This window comes from Saccopteryx leptura, chromosome 4, assembly GCF_036850995.1.
Source record: "Saccopteryx leptura isolate mSacLep1 chromosome 4, mSacLep1_pri_phased_curated, whole genome shotgun sequence".
NCBI classification, from domain to species: domain Eukaryota; kingdom Metazoa; phylum Chordata; class Mammalia; order Chiroptera; family Emballonuridae; genus Saccopteryx; species Saccopteryx leptura.
Genome location: NC_089506.1, coordinates 107,453,844 through 107,480,328, shown reverse-complemented (window position 1 = coordinate 107,480,328; position 26,485 = coordinate 107,453,844). Strand labels below are relative to the sequence as shown.

Genomic DNA, 26,485 nt, shown 5'->3' with positions numbered 1-26,485 from the left:
GCTCAGGGTGAGTGCCACTTACCAGCCTGTATCATTGATGAAAATACTATTGAGGTGGTCTCAGATATTGTTGGGACTTGTGGAAAACCACACTAGACGATTCTGTTCCCTGAAGTTTAAGAACCAAAGTACCAGGCTTTTAACCTCTTTGGATGTTCTCTTGCTTGGACCAAGGGGTCTGGAGTAGATTATTTCAGTGCCTTTCAACTTGGAGATGCAGTGAATCTAAGATTCTTTCCAGTATTTATACCACTTTCTCATAGTTAAACTTCTAGTGAGGTGTTTTAATTAAACAGCATCCTAAGTGACAAGATGGCTGGCAGGGATTCATATGGCTGTTGGGGTCATTGAGGGTGTCCATTAAATAGCAACCCTCTTCTCAGCCAAGAACTGAGCAGAGTGAGGAGTAAGACAATGAAATACTAGATGCAAGTCAAAATACCACTGTTGTTATTGATGAGGTTAATTGAGGAGCATGCTTTGTGAGAACCAAATGGGTTTCCTCGTATTGGACCCAAGAATTAGACTTACCTTACTGCATGCAGCAGGCTGGCCTAGGACAGATACCTCTTCCTTATGGAGAGGAGAAAGGGGGTAACAGAGCTGGGTATGCCTCTGTTATTGCTCCCAAGTTTACTACATTTATTATTAAGTGCTCCATGTCCCAGGAGTTGAGGAAGGAAGGGCCAGGACAGGACAGAATTGTACTCATTGTGTTCTCTCTGTGAGAAAGGAAGCAGGAGAAGCAAGGAAGAACCTTTCTCCCCAGCCATGAAGTTGCATTTTTAAATTAATACCTAGCAGCTTGCTATGCAATGGTGCAGGTTTAATACTAAATATTTCCACCTTTGACTTTGTTCCAAAAGTGGTATCATTGTTGCCAAAGTATCCGAATGTCGGGTCATGCTGGGGTGCGCTTTATAACTCTATTGGGTGGCAAAGACACTCAGAGGGCCACAGCTGGCCCCCAGGTGGCTGCTCAGACAGACAAGCTCCATGGTTTGTGGGGGCCAGCGCCAAACAAAGCTGCAGGACCCCTTGCTTTAACAGAGCATTAAACCACATGCAAGGCCCTACAGTGGGACTGCACAGGGAATAGCAATTCTGCTGCTTACACACCCACCCAAAATTCCCCTGGGTGTTTGCTGTGTGCTGGGAGCCAGTGAATGTGGGGCATCTATAATATATATATGGGCCCATGCCATGCCGCCCATGAAGATATCATAGTACGTATATGAATTAAGTCATTAACCCTCATGACTACCCTGGGATAGAGGTAGTCCTACCTATACAGTGCAGATAAAAACTAGGACTCAGAGAGGTTGTATACATTGGCCTAGGTCAAGTGGAGGAGTCAGAATTTGAACCCGTATCTGTCTAGTTCCACAGCCCATGTTCATAGCCAGGACGCAATTCTACCAACCCCCAGCGTTTCCTCCTTAAACTAGGCAGGCACTGAGTGATCGTGAAATACATGCTAAGGTGGGGGTCGGGAACCTTTTTGGCTGAGAGAGCCATGAACACCACATATTTTAAAATGTAATTCCATGAGAGCCATACAACAACCCATGTACATTATGCATTATCCAATAAAAATTTGGTGTTGTCCCGGAGGACAGCTGTGATTGGCTCCAGCCACCCACCACCATGAACATGAGCGGTAGGAAATGAATGGATTGTAATACATGAGAATGTTTTATATTTTTAACGTTATTATTTTTTTAATTAAAGATTTGTCTGAGAGCTAGATGCAGCCATCAAAAGAGCCACATCTGGCTCACGAGCCACAGGTTCCTGACCCCTGGGGTAAGGGACCCGTCATGCCAGGCGGAGGCTGTGTCAGGCTGGGGGTGCTACTTAGAGGACAGTCTGGTACCTTTACTTTAATTAAGAGCACAGCAGGCATGATAGACTTTAAGAGGCTGACTTTTTTTTATTATACATTGGTTATGTTGTACTTTTGCATGGATCTGGTCTGCTTCTGAGGACCTTGATATCTCTTTATTTTCATTTCTTTTTCATGTCAGAAACACTTCATTGATCTCCCCAACCTCTTTGAGAAGCATAATCATTCTCATGCTTTGATATCTATTCATCCCTGGAGTGGAAGACAGAGTACACTATACAAAGAGGCACCCCAGTGATGGAGGGGGCAGCTTAATGTGTCTGAGCAGAAGCAGAAGAGTTCAGATATTGTCAAGCAGGTCCAGAGCCAGATGAACAATCCAGACCTCTGTCTGGGTCCTAGAAAACTGCTGGCTGCCGTTCTAATATGGAACATGTCTTCCCAGCCCGATTATGTAACACGGGGTAGGTTGTTTTCTGTTTTCTAAGATTCACTTGAACTTCTAGAAATATTTCCAATCCCTAGGAAGTCATCAGTAGATTCCTGACAGTCTGAGGAGAAGACAACACCAGTATTTGCAGAATGTATCACCAGATCCTAAGGGTTGCGAAGCAGGAGTTAAACATGAGAGCCCATGCCATGCCGCCCATGAAGATACCATAGTACGTATATGAATTAAGTGAAGTTTGGGAGCATTGCTCTTTACCTTTTGTGGGGTGGATTGGTCATGGAAAAACTTTTGTAGTTTACTGTGGGACAAAATGAGTTGCTTCCCTGGGTAAATTTGAGGGTAGACGAAGCGTGGAGGCAGAGTGACCTCGTGAGACATTCTGTTTGATTGCGTTCTCACCCGCGCTTGGCACTTGGGGTCCTTTCAGATCCTGCACATGTTTCCTGTTAGCACTCAGAGGCATTAAGAGTCCGCGAGCAGGGAAGACAGATGGGCGGGGGGAGGGGGGGGCGGCGCTAAGTGCGCTGCTGGCAGCCTGCCACAGCTTGAGGGATGGATTCAAACTCTCACCCACAACACAGGGCTGGAGAGGACACTGACTCCGCCTCTCCTCTCCCGGAAGGCTGCGTTATCAATTAATTGACAATAATAAACAGGCTGTGGTGCCTTGGCTCCTTGGCAGAAGGTGGGGAGTGCACTTTGGGTCACTGGGGAAAGAAGGCATCAGTACAGGGTGAGTGTTCTGTTGCTTGGCATTCCGTTGTTAGAAGCTCTCTACTCGCTGCTCCGTCCCACACTCAGTGGTAACTGCTGTTTAAAGCCAGCATCATCGTCAGTGTTTTTCTGGATCATCTCATTCAGTCCTCACAACAACTTTACAGATTTCATAGACAAGGGAACCGAGGGCCAGAAATTGTGTAGAATCATTGTCTGTGACTCACCTCTTTAAACAAAGGACAAAAAATTATAGTTTGTGCATTATTAGCATAGGGTTGTATCTGTCAGCTAACACTACATAATAACTCCAAAAGCTCAGAGGCATACAATAATAAGCATGTATTATTGCTGACTGTTATGCAGGCCTGCTCTTTGGGCTACTCTCGGCTGAGCTCAGTGGGGTGTCTCCAAGCAACAAGGTAGGTCTGGGTTATGTTGCAAATTCTCACATCCTCCTTGGTACTTACGGTGCTGGCCAGAGTATGTTCCATGGCAATGGGAAAAGCCCAAGTGTGCAAACACATTTCAAGCCTGTGCTTGCTTCACATCTGCTAGTGGCCTAGTGACCAATGCAGGTCCTTTCACGGAGCCCCAGATCGACGGGAGTCAAGAGGTATGCCCTTCCCTGGAGGGGCGGGGAAGAGGACATGGACATTGTCAGACAGTTATCTGCCACGAGAGTCACTTTGATTACTCTCTGATGTTTTTGGTGATGGGTCATCTGAGTTTGATGGTATCTATTAACCAAAATATTTAATGAACAAAACATCTCATTTGTTCAATAAACATTTATAGAGTGCCTACTGCATGTCAGATACTGTGGTCAGCGATGAGGGTTCAGAAATTGAGGGACTCCTGGTCTAGTGGGAAACTAGACACATCAACAATAACAGTACCATATGGTAACTTCTCTTTCCATCCATGAAGGGAGCTAGGGTACGAAGCCCTAGGGAAAAGCGAAGAGCAGTACTTCTAAGGCAGAACATCTCCCTAGGCACTAAATGTGTTTGGTGCCAGGCATGCCTACTTGTCCATACTTTTTACCCTAAGTTTTACCCGATCACTATTTTACTTTTAAGATATTCAACTCATAACCCTTCAGGATTCTCAGAGAAACAGTACCTGGGAAGCAGAAGTACTGTAGAAATGTCAGCTAATATTGCTTTAACATTAAATTAAGGGGTTAAATTGCTTTAACCCCTTAACCAGGAACAAATTTTCTGTTATTTCCCTTCGGGGATCCTCTGCAGTTAATCCATTGTTTTTGAAGCGTGCAGGAGCAGTACGCCTCCAAGCTCTTGTCCCTGTGGCTCCTCTGCCTGGACCACAGCCTCCCTGGTTCACTTTCACTTTCCATGCCCCAGCTGGGCTCACACCAGCCTAACGCTTGGTGCTCCTCCTCTCCGCTCCAGTAGCACCCTCTGTGAACCTATCTGAGCACAATAGAAATCACCTGCTGATAGGCTGGTTTCTTGCACAGAGCATGAATCTTTACCAGCAGACACTGCTGATGCTTAGGAGGAGCTCAATCCACATTGGCTGCACTGACCCGACAGGTGACTGCTCAGTAGTTCACTTCCTCTAGCTGTATGCCTTCGTGCAAATTGCTTAAACCTCTCCAAGCTTCACGTTCCCATTCTATAAAATGGGGATAATGATACTTTTATAGGCTAGAAGTGAGCATTAAATAAAGAGTTGTAAGTTACTCAAGAGAAAAAGAAAAAAGAAAGGTAAGCGTTATCCCTCTCAGCATAGCACCTGACATGTAGTGAGTCCATTTCTTAGGAAGAGCGGACTGTTTATTACAGTTGTTTCTGGATGGCCTCTGTTACATACAGTTTCTCAGAGACAAGAGACCAGAGGAGGAGGCTTACAACTCTGTTATATCGAGCTTATTGTAGGAGCTTACATGCAAGGCACTTTTAAGCAGCAGTAAGATGCCATGATACCCTCTGCGCCACATGGCAGGCACTAAGGGGTTATACCAGGGGTCCCCAAACTACGGCCCGCGGGCTGCATGCGGCCCCCTGAGGCCATTTATCCGGCCCCCGCCACACTTCCGGAAGGGGCACCTCTTTCATTGGTGGTCAGTGAGAGGAGCATAGTTCCCATTGAAATACTGGTCAGTTTGTTGATTTAAATTTACTTGTTCTTTATTTTAAATATTGTATTTGTTCCTGTTTTGTTTTTTTACTTTAAAATAAGATATGTGCAGTGTGCATAGGGATTTGTTCATAGTTTTTTTTTTATAGTCTGGCCCTCCAACGGTCTGAGGGACAGTGAACTGGCCCCCTGTGTAAAAAGTTTGGGGACCCCTGGGTTATACAGAACAAGGCAGAATGGGTAGGAGTATGGAGCGTGACTGCCCAGAGAAGTGGAAAGTTCCTTACCTGCTTGCTTGGGGAAGGCTACTGGCCTGTTCCAGAAACCAGCAGGAACTAGTGCACCTTGAGGAGGGCTCGGACTGGCTCTGAGGGGATCTATTCTGGCCTGGATCTAGCTCAAGGGTCCTTGAACAGCCTTTCCTCCACACCCTCCCTCAGTAATCACTGAACCCCTTGAAGTGGAAGCCGAGTAATCCTCAGCTTTGAGCACAGGGCACCCTGCACAGGCATTAGAATAGCAGGTGCTCAGAAGTTTCAGTTGGTGAAGAGTAAATGCAAGGCACCTTCCATGCTGTGCTGTGCAGATGTGGGGTGGTCCTTGCCTGCCCACCTGCTCCAAGGACAGTGGAGTGCACAAAGGCTGAAGGAAAGAGCCTCTCGGAGTGAGGTAAGTTGGCCTCATGAGGGACCCTTAGCCCAAGTCAGGTTTCATAGTTCTTGAGAGACTGGTTCTGGGTAAAATTGGACAGCAAGCAGTAGTCACAAAAGAAAAGATGAACAACTAGCCGCAGTGTCTCATTGGAGTTCCCATTGTTCCTCCACCTGATCTTTGTTCTAGAGTTTTCTCTGTACCACCTCTCCTTTAAGAAGTCACTGAGAGGGAGGAGGAGAGGAAAATGGAGAGGGAGAGAGAGAAAGAGAGAGCTGCTATCCAGCTACATTAGAGGTCTCCTCTTAGACTTTTTTCTCCCACTTGGAGTCTAGACTGCAAGGTGCCCAGACCCCTTCAGTCTCTTCAAACAATCAAATCAATAGACACTGGAGTGTTATCAGGGCCTTAGCAAGACCAATATGGCTTCAGCAGTATTCCATATTCTGGGCCATTCCCAGATCTCTTTCTGACTCCTCCCTTATCCCCTCCCTCCAACATTTGTCTCCTTTCTCTCATTTCCTTGAGCCACACTCCTTTCTGAGTCCCAGCACGTAGCTAAGCAAATCAGAGGATCTGTGCATTTTAGCAGGTGCCATCTTAGGACTTTGTGTGCAGGAAGGGTAGTGTAGGGTCCATGCTGGACATGGCTCTTCTCCTTCCCCAGTTCCTGGCACCATGGTCATGGATCCTGGCCACGAGCCATGGGAGAGAGAGTAATAAAACTGCACCTGAGGTTTTACTAAGAACAGAAGAACCGAGTCACCAGATATTATCAAGGAGAGACAGCACAGAATGGTGTATACACTTCCTCCCTACCCTCTACTTGCCTGCTTGCTTGCCCGTAGACAAAGAATTTTGTTTGAGCAATTGCCCAGGGCTTAGTTATAAAAACTGCACACCCGCACTGAGCTTTCACCAACCTACCATCATAGGTGCTGTCCCTGTATGTAAGTAATAAAGGGTCCGCTCCATCTGGTCCTCCTTATGGTTTCTTCGGGATCCCACAACAACACCAGACCAATTTTCTGGGTCTAGACCTCCTCCTGTATTACAGGTAAGGGAGGACGCATTTATTCAAGAGCACTTTTATTTTTTCTAATCATAAGAAATGTGTATTCATTTAGAAAATAAGGAAATCATATAATTAAAAGATTAATTTAAAATATATAAATAGGGAAATAAAAATAAATTAAAACTCTCTTATAATTTCATTGTTAAGATATAACCACTATGGCCCTGGCAGGCTAGCTCAGTGGTAGAGTGTTGGCCTGGTGTGTGGAAGTCTCAGGTTCAATTCCTGGCCAGGGCACACAGGAGATGAGCCCATTTGCTTCTCCACCCTCCCCCTCTCCTTTATCTCTCTTTTCCCCTCCCGCAGCTAAGGCTTCATTGGAGCAAAGTTGGTGCGAGTGTTGAGGACAGCTCCATGGCCTCCACCTCAGGTGCTAGAATGGCTCCCATTGCAATGGAGCAAGCAACGCCTCAAATGGGCAGAGCATCGCCCCCTGGTGGGCATGCTGGGTGGATCCCAGTCGGACGCATGCAGGAATCTTTTCTCTGCCTCCCTGCTTCTCACTTCAGGGGGGGAAATAAATATATATATATATATATATATATATATATATATATATATATATATATATATAATTATATATATATATAATTACTATGAATATTTTGGGTCCTTTTTCTTTAAGCTTTTTTAATTAATTTATTTATTTATTTATTTATTGTATCTTTCTGAAGCTGGAAACGGGGAGAGACAGTCAGACAGACTCCCACATGCACCCGACCGGGATCCACCCGGCACGCCCACCAGGGGCGACGCTCTGACGCTCTACTGCTGAGCCAACCGGCCAGGGCCACTTTAAACTTTTTTTAATGTGTTTCTCCTACTCCAGATTTGGAACAGCACTGCATATATCATTCTGAATCCTGGGCTTTTCCACTTAACATCATATTATAAATGTTTTCTCATGTCATTATTCTTTAAAATGGTATTTCTATTTAGAATATATTCTGCTCACAAAAATTAGGGGATATTTCAAAATGAATATGAAGTGATAAAAAAAAGAAGCATTTGATTTTTTTATTAAACAAGAACATTAGAAAAGCAAACAAGTCTAAGAAAGTTGTTTGATTATGCAAATGAGATACAAACCAACTTTTATTTCATTGGTGAAAATGCACTGTACACAAGGCTAAAAGTACTGGAGTTTCTGCACGTCTCTGATCCCCTAATTTTTGTGAGCAGTGTATTTTATTATATAAATGTTCCATAATGTCTTTAATCCCCTATTGTGGGATATTAATCACTCACTTGTTTTGTGAGTGATACTGAACTTGGGGGTGATAGTTGTTTATTGGACACTTGTATATCTTTTGTAAGTTGCCTGTTCATGTCCTTTGCCCATTTTTCTATTGTGTGATGATTATCTTTTAAACTGTTGATGTATAAACCTTCTTTGACACATTTATCACATCACATGTGCCTTTCCCCTCGTTTTAGCAAATTACTTTCTAATTTTGTTTTTGGTGTTTTAGTTTGCCACACAGAGGTTTAAATTTTTTATGTATTCAGGCTGTATATTTATCATTAAGACTGATTTATTCATTTTTATAGTAAAAAATAAAGTCCCACCAGGAGGGACCTGAAGATGGCAGCGGAGTAGGCAGACACACAGACTCCCAGCTCACACCACCGAATTGGATTATAAACTAACTTATGAACAATCAGCATGAAAAACCAAATCTGGGCTACAAGAACAGCTCTCAAAAACCAAGGAGCAAAGAAGAAGCCACAACAAATCTGGTAGGGAGCACCTGAATCTCCCCTGCTTACAGGAACAAGGGGGGGATGAGGCTGGGCTTTCATTCCAAGGAAAAGAGCAGTAAATACTGCTCACAGCCACTTGCCTGGCGACCAGGGAACAAGGTGTGTTGAAAGGACCCGCTTGTCTTCCAAAAAGAAAGGAGAGAGAGAGAGACAGATGGTGAGGGGAAGAGGAATGTAGGTGACGACCTGAAAAGCTGACTCATTCAGTGCTGGAGGTGGCCATAACTGAGGGAGGGGCTGATTCTTCCACAAAGCAAAATACAAAAGCACTTCGAGGTGACAGAGATACAGACATCTCTCCAGCTCCAATCAGTGCAACAAGACAAAGCTGAAAACAAGAAGTGGGGAGGAGGGGCAGTAACTCAGGTCTCCATGGAGATCTGAGATGTACCTCTCCCTATTGAAGCTGAGAAAGCAACCCACCCCTAGAGAGATTAACTGGCAGAAGAGAACTTCAGAGCCTCAGGTCATACTCACTGCATTCCTGGATACAGTTTCAAATAAGACCCCTGCTGAGATCAGCAAACAAGACAATCACCCGTTAAGAAAACAAACAAACCAGGCTCTGGCTGGTTGGCTCAGTGGTAGAGCTTCAGCCTGGCGTGCAGAAGTCCCGGGTTTGATTCCTGGCCAGGGCACACAGGAGAAGCGCCAATCAGCTTCTCCACCCCTCCCCCTCTCCTTCCTCTCTGTCTCTCTCTTCCCCTCCTGCAGCCAAGGCTCCATTGGAGCAAAGATGGCTCAGGCACTGGGGATGGCTCCATGGCCTCTGCCTCAGGTGCTAGAATGGCTCTGGTCGCAACAGAGCAATGCCCCGGATGGGCAGAGCATCGCCCCCTGGTGGGTGTGCCAGGTGGATCCCAGTTGGGCATATGCGGGAGACTGTCTGACTGCCTCCCCGTTTCCAGCTTCAGAAAAATACAAAAAAAAGAAAACAAACAAACCAAGACTTCAAAGCTGCCCAAATCCAAAAGTGGATTACAAATAATAGCTGATGCCAACCCAAGAAGACCTAGAAATAACACAATTGAAAACTGAAGGCAGACAACGCCAAGTCTAGACTCAACCAGCTCTACAAACAAAACACCCAGATAGATACAATGAGAAGACAGAGAAGTGCAATCCAAATGAAACCACAAGAGAAACATCCAGGAAATGAACTAAGTGATATGGAAATAACCAAACTTCTGGATGCGGAGTTCAAAATAATGATTGTAAGGATGCTTAGGGATCTTAGAACAACAATAGATGGTCATTATGAACACCTAAATAAAGAAATAGCAAGTATAAAAGATGGTATTGAAATATTAAAAAAGAATCAGTCGGAGATGACCAATACAATATCAGAAATAAAGACCACAATGGTAGGAATTAAAAACAGGATGGATAGAGCTGAGGATCAAATCAGTGAGTTGGAGGACAACTGGAATGAAGGCATGAAAGCAGAGAAGAAAAAAGAAAAGAGACTCAAAAGTCTGAGGAAACTCTTAGCTCTGTGACAACATAAAGAGAAATAACATCCACATTATAGGGGTTCCTGAAGAAGAAGAGAAAGAACAAGGGATAGAGACTTTGTTCAATCATATCATAGCTGAAAACTTCCCTAAATTAATGCAAGAGAAACTCTCACAAGTTCAAGAAGCACAAAGAACTCCATTAAAGAGAAACCCAAAGAAACCTACACCAAGACACATCATAATTAAAATACCAAAGCTAAGTGATAAGGAGAAAATATTAAAAACTGCTAGAGAAAAAAAGGCTATCACCTACAAAGGAGCCCCCATAAGGATGACATCAGACTTCTCAACAGAAACACTTGAGGCCAGAAGGGAATGGCAAGAAATATTCAAAGTAATGCAGAACAAGAGCCTACAACCAAGTCTACTTTATCCAGCAAGGCTATCATTTAAAATTGAAGGAGAAATAAAAAGTTTCCCAAACAAACAAAAAAAAACACACAAGGAATTCATTACTACCAAACCAATGCGGCAGGAAATGTTAAGGGGCATGGTGTAAACAGATCAAAGTGGGAAAATAATATAGCAAAAGAGGAATACAGCTTTAAAGAATAAAATGGCAATAAACAACTACATATCAATAATAACCTTAAATGTAAATGGATTAAATGATCCAATCAAAAGACATAGGGTAGCTGCATGGATAAGAAAACAGGACCTGTACATATGCTGCCTACAAAAGACACACCTTAAAACAAAAGATGCACATAGGCTGAAGGTAAAAGGATGGAAAAAAAATATTTCATACAAATGAAAATGAAAAAAAAAGCTGGGGTAGGAATACTTATATCAGACAAAATGGACTTTAAAACAAAGACTATAGTAAGAGATAAAGAAGGCCACTACATAATGATAAAGGGAGCAATCCAACAGGAAGATATAACTATTATAAATATCTACACAGCTAATATAGGAGCACTTAAATATATAAAGCAGACTTTGATGGATATGAAGGCGAGATCAACAGCAATACTATAATAGTAGGGGATTTCAATATTCCACTAACATCACTAGGTAGATCCTCAAGAAATAAAATTAACAAAGCAACAGCAGACTTAAAGGACACACTAGATCAACTCGATTTAATAGATATCTTCAGAACCTTTCACCCTAAAGCAGCAGAATATACATTCTTTTCAAGTGCTCATGGTACATTCTCTAGGATAGACCACATGTTAGGGCACAAAAGTGGTCTCAACAAATTTAAGAAGATTGAAATCATATCAAGCACTTTCTCTGATCACAATGGCATGAAACTAGAAATGAACCACAACAGAAAAGCTCAAAAATTCTCAAACACATGGAAACTAAATAGCAGGTTGTTAAATAATGAATGGATTAAGAATGAGATAAAAAAAGAAATAAAAAAATTCCTAGAAACAAATGATAATGAGCATGCAACAACTCAAAATTTATGGGACACAGAGAAAGCAGTACTGAGAGGGAAGTTCATAGTACTACAGGCACACTTTAAGAAGCTAGAAAAAGCTCAAATAAACAACTTAACCCTGCATCTAAAAGAACTAGAAAAAGAACAGCAAGTAAAGCCCAAATGTAGTAGAAGGAAGGAAATAATAAAGATCAGAGCAGAAATAAATGACATAGAGACTAAAGAAACAATACAGAGGATCAATGAAACTAGGAGCTGGTTCTTTGAAAAGTTAAACAAAATTGATGAACCTTTAACTAGACTCACCAAGAAAAAGAGAGAGAGGACTCAAATAAATAAAATTAGAAATGAGAGGGGAGAAATAACAACTGACACAACACAAATACAAAATATTGTAAGAAAATATTATGAAGAACTGTATGCCAAAAAACTAGACAACCTAGATGAAATGGACAAATTCCTTGAAACATACAATCTTCCAAAAATCAATCTGAAAGAATCAGAAAACCTAAACAGACCAATTATAACAAATGAGATCAAAACAGTTATCAAAAAACTCTCAAAAAAGAAAAGTCCTGGGCCTAAAGGCTTCACAAGTGAATTCTACCAAATATTCAAAGATGAAGTAACTCCTATCCTTCTCAAGCTATTTCAAAAAATTCAAGAGGAAGGCTTCCAAGCCCCTTTTATGAGGCAAGCATAATTCTGATTCCAAAACCAGGCAAAGACAACACAAAGAAAGAAAATTATAGGCCAATATCCCTGATGAATATAGATGCTAAAATCCTCAACAAAATATTAGCAAACCGGATTCAACAATATATGGAAAAAATCATACACCATGATCAAGTGGGATTTATTCTTGGGAGGCAAGGCTGGTACAATATTCACAAATCAATCAATGTGATTCATCACATAAACAAAAGGAAGGAGAAAAACCACATGATAATTTCAATAGATGAAGAAAAAGCATTTGATAAAATCCAGCACCTATTCATGATCAAAACTCTCAACAAAATGGGAATACATGGAACACATCTCAACGTGATAAAGGCCATCTATGACAAACCCACAGCCAACATCATACTCAATGGGCAAAAATTAAAAGCAATTCCCTTAAGATCAGGAACAAGGCAGAGGTGCCCCTTTCACCACTCTTATTCAACATAGTCCTGGAAGTCCTAGCCACAGCAATCAGACAAGAAGAAGAAATAAAAGGCATTCAAGTTGGAAAAGAAGAAGTAAAGCTATCATTATTTGCTGATGATATGATATTGTATATAGAAAACCCTAAAGTCTCAGTCAAAAAACTACTGGACCTGATAAATGAATTCAGCAAAGTGGCAGGAAATAAAATTAATACTCAGAAATCAGAGGCATTTTTATACACCAACAATGAACAGTCAGAAAGAGAAATTAAGGAAACAATCCCCTTCACTATTACAACCAAAAAAATAAAGGACCTAGGAGTACATTTAACCAAGGAGACTAAAGACTTGTACTCGGAAAATTATAAAACATTGATAAAAGAAATCAAGGAAGATACAAACAAGTGGAAGCATATACTGTGCTCATGATTAGGAAGAATAAACATCATTAAAATGTCTATATTACCCAAAGCAATTTATAAATTCAATGCAATACCAATTAAAATACCAATGACATACTTTAAAGATATAGAGCACATATTCCAAAAATTTATATGGAACCAAAAAAGAACATGAATAGCCTCAGCAATCTTAAAAAATAAGAATAAAAGGGGAGGTATCACACTTCCTGATATCAAGCTATATTACAAGGCCATTGTACTCAAAACAGCATGGTACTGGCATAAGAACAGGCACATAGATCAATGGAACAGAACAGAGAACCCAGAAATAAACCCACAGTTCTATGGACAACTGATATTTGACAAAGGGGGATAAGGGCATACAATGGAGTAAAGACAGCCTTTTCAACAAATGGTGTTGGGAAAATTGGACAGCAACCTGCAAAAAAATGAAACTAGACCACCAACTTACACCATTCACAAAAATAAACTGAAAATGGATAAAAGACTTAAATGTAAGGCGTGAAACCATAGCATCTTAGAAGAAAACATAGGCAGTAAGCTCTCCGACATCTCTTGCAGCAATATATTTGCCGATGTATTACCATGGGCAAGGGAAATAAAAGACAGGATAAACAAATGGGACTTTATCAAACTAAAAAGCTTTTGCACAGCCAAAGACAATAAGAACAGAATAAAAAGACAAACTACACAATGGAAGAACATATTTGACAGTACGTCTGATAAGGGGTTAATAACCAAAATTTATAAAGAACTTATAAATCTCAACACCAGAAAGACATACAGTCCAATCAAAAAATGGGCAAAAGAAATGAATTAGACACTTCTCCAAAGAGGACATACAGATGGCCAATAGGCATATGAAAAAATGTTCAACATCACTAATCATTAGAGAAATGCAAATTAATACCACAATGAGATATCATCTCACACCGGTCAGAATGGTGCTCATCAACAAAACAACAGAGAATAAGTGCTGGCGAGGAAATGGAGAAAAGGGAACCCTCCTGCACTGCTGGTGGGAATGCAGACTGGTGCAGCCACTGTGGAAAACAGTATGGAGATTCCTCAAAAAACTGAAAATAGAACTGCCTTTTGACCCAGCCTTCCCACTTTTAGGAATATACCCCAAGGACACCATAGAGTGGTTCCAGAAGGAGAAATGCACCCCTATGTTTATAGCAGCATTGTTCACAATAGCGAAGATCTGGAAACAGCCCAAGTGTCTGTCAGAGGACAAGTGGATTAAAAAGCTTTGGTATATACTATGGAATACTACTCAGCCATAAGAAATGATGACATCGGGTCATTTACAATAACATGGATGGACCTTGATAACATTATACAGAGTGAAATAAGTAAATCAGAAAAAACTAAGAACTATATGAACCCATACATAGATGGGACATAAAAATGAGACTCAGAGACATGGACAAGAGTGTGGTGGTTACGGGGTGGGGTGGGGGGGAAGAGAGGGAGGGGGTTGGGGGAGGGGTGGGGCTCAAAGAAAACCAGATAGAAGGTGACAGAAGACAATTTGACTTTGGGTGAGGGGTATGCAGCATAATCAAATGTCAAAATAATCTGGAGATGTTTTCTCGGAACATATGTACCCTGATTTATCAATGTCACTGCATTAAAATTAATAAAAATAAGATAAAAAAATAAATAAAGTCCCTGGTTACTGTACCTTAAATACTTATTTGGTTCCCCCACCACCATTTTCTTATAATATTTTCTCTTATTTAGCTTTCTAATCCACTTGGAAGTTATTTTCGTATCAGGTAGATAAGGAGCCTTCTCTCTCTATGTATATATATATATATAATTTTTTAATAAGAAGTGTCACAGAACTGCTTATTTATTGCACAAGTTTTTTTTTTTTTTCCTGTGTTGTGCTGCCACCTTTTATCATACACTGAATTCTCCTTAAGTTGCTTCTCTTTCCAAGCTGTAGTCTGGTTCACTGATCTATTAATTACATGAGGATTGCACCATTCTAATTATTCACAGTACATTTTAATATCTTCTAGGGCAAGCCCCAGCTCATTCCTCCTCTCATTCTTAAGACAGTTTAACTCAGAGGATGGATAGGGGAGGGTGAGGAGGGCAGATTTGGGGCAACAGGGGGGCTGGTGGAGTCTGGAGCTCCAGACAAGGAAGACTCCCCCCAAACTTACCGAAGAACTTTGGAGCCCTGAGTGAGGCTCTTGGTCTAACGGTCTGGCCCTCATAAGGAGAATGAGTGAGCCCAGAAGCCAGAGCTCATTTGTCCGATGACTTGGGTTTTTGTCAATCATAGAGGCTGCTTTGAATGAGGCATAAACACCTCCCAGAGTTGGCCCTCACCCGCCCTGCCCACGCCATTCCCCAGGTATGGCTGAGCTCCCTGAGTGCTGTAGTCCCAGGCCGGGCTGAGCTGCCCTCAGCAGTGTGGGGACTGCTGCTCCTCATCTCCAGCCCAAGGAGCATGGCCCTGATGCAGGAAGCCAGCGAGGGGCCTGGAGCTCACCTGAGTATCTGGCAGGGATCCAGTGGGGTTTATTTCACAGTGGGGTTTTTTTTAAGGAGCACTGCTTACAGCAGCACTCCGAGGCATTCATTTAGGCAATTTTGAAAACAAAATCCCAATTAAGCTTCTTCGTGCTTTTTTAATAGCTGAGGCCTCGGTGCCCACACTCATCTTCTCTTTGCTGTAAAGCAGGCCCTTTCATTGAGTCTCCCTAGGATGTGACAGAGGGACCACCGTTCAGTCATTTGGCAACAGCTGAGGGTTTGCTTTAGCAGCTGAGGCACAGCCTTTGGATAGTCTGGGAAGACAGGGAAGCAACAGCATTGTCACTTAGGTGTGGATGACCTGGAGGCTCAAGGCAGGTGACATAAGGACTCCCCTCTCCTCTCTCAAGTGGCTCCTTTCATTAGTGTTCACATATATCTGAATCTGTTCTAATGTTTTAAAAAGACAAGAACAAATACTTTGCCAGACTCGACTTTAGGGTGAGCAACCATCTGGGTTTTCCTGGAACCAAGTGGGTTTCCAGAAAACAGGATGTTTAATGCTGAAAGCAGGAGTCCGGGGCGAGACAAGACGGGGCGGTCACCTGCTCCGCATCCCACTGCTGCTTCTTCATCTCTCCCAGCCAACCTCTCTCTTCACTTCCTCGTTTCCCACGAACATCATAACCCGGTCGGCTCCAGCTGCTGAAGTCACCTATGAGCCTCATGTTGTCAGACCTAGAAGACATACCTCCATTCTCGTCTTACCTGCTCCCCCAGCAGTGCTTGATGTGGCTGTCCACGCTCACGTGGGGCCCTGCGATTCCTCTCTTGAAGTCATGGCTCCTCCTGTCCCTGCTCCTCCCGCCTCAAGCTCCTAAACTGACTGTAGTTTCTCCATGTGACCTTAAATGTTGGAGTCCTACCCAGCCAAACCCTGACCCGCCCTCTCCTCTCCCTGTGCACTCTCGAGGGATCTCATCCCTGCCTCAAATGCCACCACATGCCCTGGCTCCCCAGGGTCTTAAACCAGCCAAGGTCTCTCTTCTGAGTTCCCCGTCTCCATCTCAGACACGTCAAAGGCAGCATGGCCACAGTGGAGCCCTTGTCCTCCCTCTCCTTAGCCATCTGCTTCTCATCAGATCACCCCACCCCGCAGCCGGCAGGGCTGGCCATCCGCTTACTGGTCCTTGACAGCTGTCCTGTCTCGCCTCCTGTATCCAACCATCAGCCCTGGGGGGCGGCTCCCAGAACCTGCCTCCACTTGTCTTCTCGTCGTCTCCAGGCTACCACTCTGCCCAAGCCAGCCCAGAGATGGAGATGTTGTGCAGTAACACCAGGGCTTTCGTGCCTACTGCCCTCCCCCCACCCGTGGCTTCCTCCATAAAGCCAACAGAGGGATCCTTAAAAACACAACTGTTTTATTCTGCCTCAGACCATCCCTTAGTGTGATAAAGGCTTACTATCACTGGCATTGGCCTTCTAGGCCCCAGCCTCTCCTGGCCCCAGCCTTTCCTGTCACCCTTGGCTGAGCCCTCCAACCCAAGGCTCTTTGCACAGGCTGTGCGCCATGCCTGTAACTCTCTCCTTACCTTCCCCAAGACTCTTCCAGCACTCTGCCAGCTTATTCCTGTCTGCCTCCTAAATCTTAGCTCAGGTGTCACCTCATTGCTGATGTACCCTGACACTGCCCCACCCCCCTCCATGAGCTCCTGACAGCCTGTGTACACTCTTCCCAGTGGTTACCGAGACTCTGAGTAGGTTAACTACGTAACTACCTGCTTAATGCCCGGTGCGTGCTAAGGGCCGGGTCCCTAGTACTCAGCACTGGGTCTGGTCTTTCGCTGGCCCTTGATAAATACTTGCTGAATGCACGGAACTGGATAAGGAGTTGAGGTTGGGGGTGAAGGGAAATAGCTGACTCACCCTCAGTGCTATCTGATCCCAAACCAAAATACCCCATGAGAGGCTGATGCCTCTATGCCTCCTGATGCCCCATTTTCTCTGGAACTCTGTGTTGCTGGCTTCTCCAGGCAATATGATCTTCAAAATGGTCTTTGTATAATTTATAAGGTCAGTGTGTGAGTCCCTCTGGGCTCACTATGAGATGTTTGTGTTACCGTATAAATGGAGAGGAGCCAAATGGTAGGCTACCCTTGCAACTGTCTGCTCCCTTAATATCCACACCAGTGACCTCCCAGGGGCAGAGGGACCATTATTTTCTCCAGCAGATAGTACAATCAGTGGAAGCACATACCCACTGACTGATAACCAGGGTGGCTTTCATTCTGGCTGGCTTGGAAAGATTCTTATTAGGAACTCCCAAATGGTTTTTTTGAAGCGAAATGTAAGAATCACAATATATTTTCCTCATCAGACAATAATTAACTTCAATGATATTAAAATATATACAACATCCTGGATCATTTTGGGGAGCACCGCGAATTTAATATTTGGATGGAGACATTGTCTTAGTGATGCCTTAGGAGTACTTCACATCTCTCCTTCAGCATTGCCTTCAGCATTACAGGCTGGACACAGTTTTACATCCCTTCTTAATTAGCTTATAGAGGGAGCTTTGCTTCAAGTCATGTACCAGCGTAATAAAGGTCTTTGTTGCCATATTTAGAAGACTGTGTCCAACATAAATTCCATTCCCAAATCTCGTTCTCATAACGAACTTCCATTGACATAATGAGTTCCTTGGAAGGAAGGCATTGTGTAAAGTAAAAATACTAATGAGCCATAATAAATTTTCTTATTACTGGGAGCAGGAGTAACCTTGGGCACATTTTCCAGTAACTGAAAGTACCTTCCCTACACCCAGGCCCGCCGTCTCCCGGGAACTTGGACTCTAAAATATTTTCTCTTTCTTGCTTTTTTTTTCTCATCAAAGCTTTGAATCCCTCAGATGTCCCTGATATGAGCTAGTCCGTCTTATAGTAAAGGAAGTTACTGAACTGACTCATACTAAGATATGAATGACCAAAAACATCATTAGCCAGTTCTAATGATGTCCTATCTCCACCTTTCCAAGGATATTCTTATTTTAAAAGGTAAGCTCCTTAGCCCTGAAGACCTGATGAACTTTCTAGCTAAGATAAGCTGAGTGCCTTAGGGATTGTCTAATTAAAAGTAACAGGCTCTTCCACTGAGTTCAGTGAGGGCTGTCCTTGTATCCCACCAGTAAATAACTTTTGCTTAGTCATCTTGAGTATGTTTCAACTGACCAGGTGGTGGCGCAGTGGATAGAGCATTGGCTTGGGACGCTAAGGACCCAGGTTTGAAACCCTTAGATATGACCCCATGCTCATTGGCTGGAGCCCAAGGTCACTGGTTTGTGCAAGGGGTCACAGCCTCAGCTGGAGCCCCCTGGTCAAGGCACATATGAGAAGCAATCAATGAACAACTAAGGCGCCACAAGTATGAGTTGATGCTTCTCATCTCTCTCCCTTCTTATCTGTCTGTCCCCGTATGCCCTTTCTCTATCTCTTGCCTTAAAAAAAAAAAATAATAACAAGAACCTACTCAAGATGACTAAGCACAAGTCATATACTGGTGGGATACTGGCGCAGCCCTCACAGAGCTCAGTGGAAGAGGCGCAGCTGGGCTCAGAGGGCTGGTACAGGGAAAGAGAGCTATGAAGGGCTGGGTACACTTGTTCTCTTTCCCTGGAACTGTTGTCCACAGACTGTTGTCACAGCGCCGTACTCTCTCCCTGCTTTCCGCCCGAGCTGTCTGCCTTTCTAAGCACGTGGGCCAAATATGGCTGCAGCCAAGCCAACCTGCCCTCAGTTCAGGGGTCCCATTTCCACACTCTGGTTAAAGGGTTGGACTGACACAGCTTAGGTCAGGTGTCACCTGTAGCTCCCAACACTTTGCCCATGGGACCAAGGCCACATGGGACAATCATAGTGCCTGGCCCAGGGTAATGACTCAGTTGCATGTTTGTTGTTATACAGAGGATGCAGGGGCCCACCTGTTAGGGAAGGGGATGGGGCATATCTCCAAAAGAAGTCTACTTACCAAGTCACATCCTTCTTTGCTTAATTTGGTTGGGAACCTGGAGCTTTGGGGCTGGAGAGTAGTAACATTGGCTCAGGTGCCAAGTTCACCAAAGGGACCAATGAGTTGCCCACAGTAGGATGCATTCTGACTCCCTTGGCATTGGCGTCAGTGGGGCTCAGTGTGGTTTAACAACTCGAGAAAAGGGAGACTTGCCATCTGTTTTCTACTTTGTATGGACTTGCTGGGAACTGGGATCAGTGACTGAACCTCTTTGGGATTTTTTCATTCCAGTCCTTTTAATAAAAAAAGTTTATGCACACATACACATGCATGTAATTTATGTATTTGTACATCATTGTGTTAGCAGGTTATTATTGTGTTTCTCTTTGCTGGCCTGAAAGACCCTCGGGGTGCACAGGAAGGGCCTCAGAAAGCTGGCCGGTAGGTTGGAGGGTTATAAATTGCTTGTAGCCAGAAAGAGAGATGCTTCCGCTCCTTCTCAGGGAGGAGGAATGCTTGCTTCATGGGAAGAATTACTATGTCCTTCAGAATGGTGAAACTGGTGACTTAGGAGGCAAAATAGTGTCAAGAAACACAGGACACCTCAGATCTGCTCCTTTGGGAGGTGGGCGGGCACAAGGAAAAGGGTGGGGAGGGCCCCTTCTGTGGACTTGGGATGAGAGTGATTTTTTTTTTTTGTATTTTTCTGAAGCTGGAAACAGGGAGAGACAGTCAGACAGACTCCCGCATGCGCCCGACCGGGATCCACCTGGCACGCCCACCAGGGGCGATGCTCTGCCCACCAGGGGGCGATGCTCTGCCTCTCCGGGGCGTCGCTCTGTTGCGACCAGAGCCACTCTAGCGCCTGGGGCAGAGGCCAAGGAGCCATCCCCAGCGCCCGGGCCATCTTTGCTCCAATGGAGCCTTGGCTGCGGGAGGGGAAGAGAGAGACAGAGAGGAAGGAGAGGGGGAGGGGTGGAGAAGCAGATGGGCGCCTCTCCTGTGTGCCCTGGCTGGGAATCGAACCTGGAACTTCTGCACACCAGGTCGACGCTCTACCACTGAGCCAACCGGTCAGGGCCTGAGAGTGATTTTAAACATGTAGAAAAGCCCGCAGGAGGCCTGTTGCTAAAGACCGCTGTTTTTCCAGGAGTTTCAGAGGGCACCTTGCAAGCTGGCCGTGCCCTCCAGGAGGAGAAGGGCATTCAGTGGGGCTAAGCAGCCCAGCTAATGCTCCGGCAGGTGCCCGTTAGCATTTCAGCCCACACCGGTGTGTTCTCTCCCCGAGGGTGAAGCAGAAACAGAGCCCAGCTGCCTGCTGGGAGGGTAGGAGTGGTGCAGAGGGGACAGGCCCCGGGGAGGAGCTGCCAGGCCCCGGGAGAGGGGCTGCCAGGGGGAGGGGAGACAGGCTCCCAGAGGCGCTGTGGGCCTGCTCAGTGGTACCTGCTCCTAGAGCTCGTTTCCTTTACTCAGGAGTCATTTATGACAGTCCGTCATGGCAGGCTGATGGGGCAGATTGCTTTTGGCAGAAGTCCTTCCCACTTTCCACAAATTAAATCATCGAGCAAGCCACCGGCAGGGAATACAAAGAAAGCGTTCATAGCCACTGGTTGGAGGTGAACAGCTGCCGCGGACCAAGTGTACGCAAGGGTTTCAAAATTCCACAAATACGAACGAGGCAGGCCAAAAATGAACTGGGCCAGGGACAGCTAGGAACGCTGTCTGGGACGAGCCAGTGCAGTTACAGTTAATAATAATGCAGAACAAAATGACATCAGCCAGTGAGCACAAAGCGTCCCCGTCCGCACACACTGTTGTTTCAGCACTAAACCCTCCGAAGCCAGGAGGGGGGCTAGCCAGCTGCTCTCTCCCTCTCCTAAGTCAAGAAGTCGAGGCCAAAAATGCTACACCACCTTGCCCAAGGGTGCATCACTGGGGGTGCCAGAGTCTGGGCTCAGATCAAGGCGTCGGGCTCTCCACTGTCCCCTCTGTGTTGCCGGGCTGCCCCTTCCTTGGAGCTTGTGCGCAGCACTGCGCACCGGCAGGGCGGCCGCAGGGGCGCGCAGAAAGCGCTGGGCAGCCCGGGAGAGAAGGAGCCCCCACTGGGAACAGCCCAGGCCGTCACTTGGAACACCTGACTGTTTCCCACTTCACATTGGAATAAGGGACTTTAGTTTACCTTCCCCCTTTAAAACCAGTTAATATATATTTTTAAGACGCAGATAGACATAAGATAAGAACACAGAAACAAGAATTCTAGAACTCACAGATAGCGTTTTTAGCATTCTAGTGCCCCAAAATATCATCCTTGCAGACACTTTCTCCTTTAAGTTGGCACATACTTCCTCAGAAAGTGACATTTGTTGTTCCTGCCATTTTGTAACTTCTCATTCCAGATATTGTGACTATCTTTCCACGTCAAATACACTTCCACAGTGTTTTTCTCATTTCATTAAGAACGTTATATGTTTTACGATTGCAATAAAAACATAAAATTATGTATAGGCTTAATGTAAAGATATTCAAATTCAAACAGTACAGAAATATACAGCAATGGAAGCAAATATTTTACTTAATTCCACCCTTGGGAGATATGCAGTGTTGCTAAATTTCATTTCCTATTCGTATTTTTCATGCACAGAGTAGGTATAACGAACGTTTGTGCATATATACTTTTCCCTGCAAAGTGGGCTCATAGACCCACAGTCTGCTCTTCCCTTCCCTGCTGTGTGGTCACAGTCATCTTCTCCTCCCAGTCCATGGGACTCTAAGGCTTCTTTATTCCAGCCCTGCGGGAAGGTGACCTGAGGAGGCTGGCGAAGGAATGAAATGGTAAGCAATAGCAGCACAGGGCTAGGTGCAGTGTTTGGACTTGAAAACTCTCGGAGAGGAGACTGCAGCTCAGGTAGTGACTTGCTTCATCGGACGAGGCAGGTAAACAGCCACCCCCTGCCCCCCAGGTCACCTGAGAAGAGGGTCCCATGGAAGCAGGTAGCTCCACCCCACCCTCACAGAATGTTCCGTGCCTCCTCAGGTGTGGATATTCTCACCACTGGCCCGATCCCTGTGCTGGAGAAAGAACATGACCCTAGAGTGGTGAGTTGACTTTTGCTCCTGACGAGAAGTCGGTGGCTCTACATTTGCTGCACCAGCTGTCTTCAGGCGGACATTCTGTCCACACTCACAGGGAAGAACAAAACCTGACTAACGGTCCCATGGGCCTTCTGTTTAATAACCTGAAGTTAATCAGTGGTGCCCCAGCCTGGGCAGAGTCCAGGTGGGTCTAGGGAGGGACGGAGGACGCCGGGAGGGATCCAGGTCGAGGTGAGGGTCAGCCTGGTGCTCCTTCCCCGGGACACACGCTCGTGAGGACGCCTGCTCTGTGTGGACGCACAGACTGGGATTCACAAGTGTTTACTCTGGCAGTCAAGAGTCCTTGGAAGCCGCTCCAAATCCTGCCCCTCTGCCCTCAGGGCATCTGCATCTCCCCTCGTCCTGCCTGCTGTCCTGGGTGGGTGGCTGCTGCCCACACATGGCTCATGAATTTTCTGTGAAAAGGGAGGCAGGACCGTGCAAAGGGCTGCGTTAAAGACCCAGCCGTCACCTAGGCTCTTCCCTAAGGGCTGTGTCATCTTAGAGCGGGCAGAGCTGGGAAGGGAGGCTCCAAGGAGCAGAGAGGGATGGGGCCACCAGGGGAGGCATTCAGAGGCGGTGGTGTGTGCATTTCCTAAGAATGCAATGCTAAATGGTAAGGGACAAGCTCATGGAGCCTGTTCTCTCCTAATAGGTTGAAATGATATAAGTCAGAGAATTCAGGATGATGGCACTTTATGAAAGCTGTCTTCTCTCTGCTGTGGTGGGCAGACGAATGCAGCCCTCCCCCAAATGTGCATCTCCTGATTCCTGGAACCTGAGACTATGTCACCTTTACATGCAAAAGGGGACTTTGCAGAGTGATTAAGTTAAGGATATTGAGATGGGGAAGAGTCTCCTGGATTATCCAGGTGGGCCCAATGTATTATAAGGTGTGACCTCTTCATAAGAAGGAGGCAGGAGGGCCAGCTTCAGAGGTGTTGTGACAAGGGACACAGAGGTCACCAAAGTGGTGCAACCAGAAACCAAAGAATACAAGAGGCCCCTGGAAGCTGTAACAGGAAAGGAACAGGCTCTGTTCTAAAACCTCCAGGAAGAACACAGCTCTGCTGACACCTTGATTTTAGCCCCATTAGACCCATTTCAGACCTCTGACCTCCAGAACCGTAAGAGAATATGTCTGTGTTGTTTTAGGCTCCTAAGTTTGTCATTTGTTGCAATAGCAATAAGAAAACTAATACATTGCTTGACAGAGAAAAGGAATGAGTGGGCATTACACACATTTGCTTATAAATTTCCTTATATTTGTTGCAAATGACAGTCTCAGGAGGAAGGCTGGTTCAGAAATTGAATACCAGTGATCGACAGAAAAGAATGCCTTTAGTGGAACTGTGGTCTATGCACAAAACAAAGTTAAGGTGGTTTTCTCGAGACTGCATTTCCTTAGTGTGCCATGTGGGCTCTTCCCCAGGAAAGGCTTATTCTGGGACGGGCATTCACTGGGACCTCAGGAGTTTACAGCAGCATTGCTCCCTGGTTGGGGGAAGGGTGTCTCCATCAGCAGCAGAGCACAGCTCTGCTGGGACTGGGGTGGGCCTTCAGTCTGTTCTGTGGGCAGCCACCAAAGCTGCCACCTCTCTGCTCGGTGTTCCTCAGACCCACAAAGACCACGGGGAAAGCGGGAGACCACGGAGCAGGGGCCTGGCAGAGGTGTCCTTCCCTCGCACAGCTCAGAGAGAATGAGGACCCTGGGAGGTCCCTCCGCTCTCCTCCAAGCACACTGGCTGCCCAGGCAGGTGCCCCAGTGACGGCGCTGGGCTTTGCGGGCTAATTTGAAGGGCACGAGCATTCAATTCTGGAGACAGAAAAGGGCCCGTTCTCGACAGAAAGTGTGCTGCAGCTTCGCGTCTCTCTATTGCAGCTGTTTTTCAAAGCCCGCTGTGCAATCTCCACACGCACCTTCCTTGAGTTCTTGCCCTTCTCTTCTTCTGCTGGGCCCTGTCTGTGCGGCCGCCAGCTCCAGCAGTGGCTTCCCCTTGCCTCTGCCCTGCAAGCAGGGCACACCCCGCCCGAGCTCACTGCCCCCCAGACCAAATCTGGGGGGATGCTCTCTCATGACTCACAATCCCCACGTTTGAAAGGGCCTGAGCTCTTGACGTTCTCCTGTGGGAACCATTGCCCAGCACAACTGCAGCCTCGTTGGAGTGTTTTGCAGAGCATGTCAAACTGTCCTGAGAGTGGGCAATAGCTCCATACAGCTGAGGTGTAAGCAGGGGCCTTTAGTGATTAAAAAGAATTGCAAGTGATGTGTTCTCTAAGCACCCTCTATGTTTCCTGGTCTCTGAGGCAGGAGTAAGTTCCCGTATGACTGGACATCCATCAGTGCCAGCCTGTGCCGGGGCCTTGCCCTCACTGAGCGTGTGCCCAGCAAAGAACAGAGTCGCACAAACAGCTTGTGAATAAAGATCTGGGTGCTGAGGGGATTGAGTGTCACACAGGGGAGGAGACAGGGAAGTCCCAGGCAGTGTGCCCTTGGCTGACCTTCACCGTCTGTGTGCTGGCGCCTCCTACGAAGGGGGTGGCCATGGCTCTGGGTTCCATTCACACTCTCTTGGTAAAGACGATTTGGAGGTGAAACCTGCACACGCTGTGTCGTCCTGCGGGGCGCGGGGCTTGTCCCGCGTGCGGGCAGCCGGCTGCCTGGCCTCACAGGGAGGGTGCCTTCTTCCCATCTGCTCATCATCCACCTGCCCAGAGGCCGCAGGTGGTTCTTGCTGAGCAGTGGATGCCAGTGCACCAGGCTGTCCATTTCTTCTTAACGGACCCTGGCTGGGTCAACACCCCACATAGACCGCAGCCTTTAATTTTCATGTCTGTGTTGCCACAGGATAGAATCTCCCAACAAGGACGTAACACTGTGTCATAGGGATGAAGGTGTGGCTTCAGTGCCACCTGGGAGGGGAACGTGGGGTGGGTAGGGGAAGCCTGGCCCTGTGGCTCGTGCACAGCCTGGGGTTGGTTGGAGTGTGGCCGGGGCGGTCCTGACCCTGGTGGCCTAGTGGTAGAGGGAGCTGACGAACACGGCCGTCTCCGTGTCACAGAGGATGAACAGAGCCCAGGTTGACGCTGGGGAGCTGGAGACAGCCCACTCACCCCCACCCAGGTTCTGGAAATGAGTGCAGAGAAGTAAATAAGCACTAAGGAGACAGCTGGGATTACCTGGAAGTGTGTGGGAGCAGCAGGGAAGGAGAGCAGAGCTGTCTTCTGACCTGTGCCTCCCAATTCCCTGCTCCCTGCGGCTCCTTCCCCCTCTCCCCACAGGGGGAATAAGGCAGCAGCCACAGCGAGCACCCGCAGGACATCAAGGTGCCCAGGGCCACCCTCAGCGCTGTCTGAATGCCAGCGCGTGTGTCCTCAGTCCCTCTGAGGTAGGCACAGAGAGGTGAGCCATCCCAGCCGGGCGTGGCCATGGTGTGTAGGGAAGCAGGCTCTGTCATACACCGATGGCGCCTTTCTGAAAGTCAGCTTCCTAAAACCTTGACATCTGTGTATTCGTCCTTGGAATTGTTGCTTAGATATAATAAAAGATTTGGAAAACAAGGCTGCTCATGGCGGCACTAGTGGTAGGAGGGAAGTTAATAAACTACGGAACACCAGTACGAGGCAGCTGTTCGGACCTGAAAACTGCCATCTATAAACACACAGGAAAGGAGATCCGTCTGCACTGTATCATTAAATGATGTCAGGTTCTGAAACAGTACACACCTTATGAAGGCATTTCTGCTACAACACGAGGTGCACACT

The 26,485-nt window shown here is 46.0% G+C and overlaps 1 protein-coding gene across 1 annotated transcript in view; it reads left to right on the top strand.

Moving 5' to 3' along the window:
• DHRS12 (dehydrogenase/reductase 12) overlaps positions 1–25,607 on the top strand; it is a 36,048-nt gene extending 10,441 nt beyond the window's left edge. Inside the window, 5 exon segments of the mRNA XM_066383617.1 lie at positions 22,623–22,684; positions 23,775–23,847; positions 24,003–24,041; positions 24,044–24,093; positions 25,437–25,607. Of these exon segments, the coding sequence (XP_066239714.1) occupies positions 22,623–22,684; positions 23,775–23,847; positions 24,003–24,041; positions 24,044–24,093; positions 25,437–25,607 (395 nt within the window).
• The last annotated feature ends 878 nt before the right edge of the window (positions 25,608–26,485 follow it).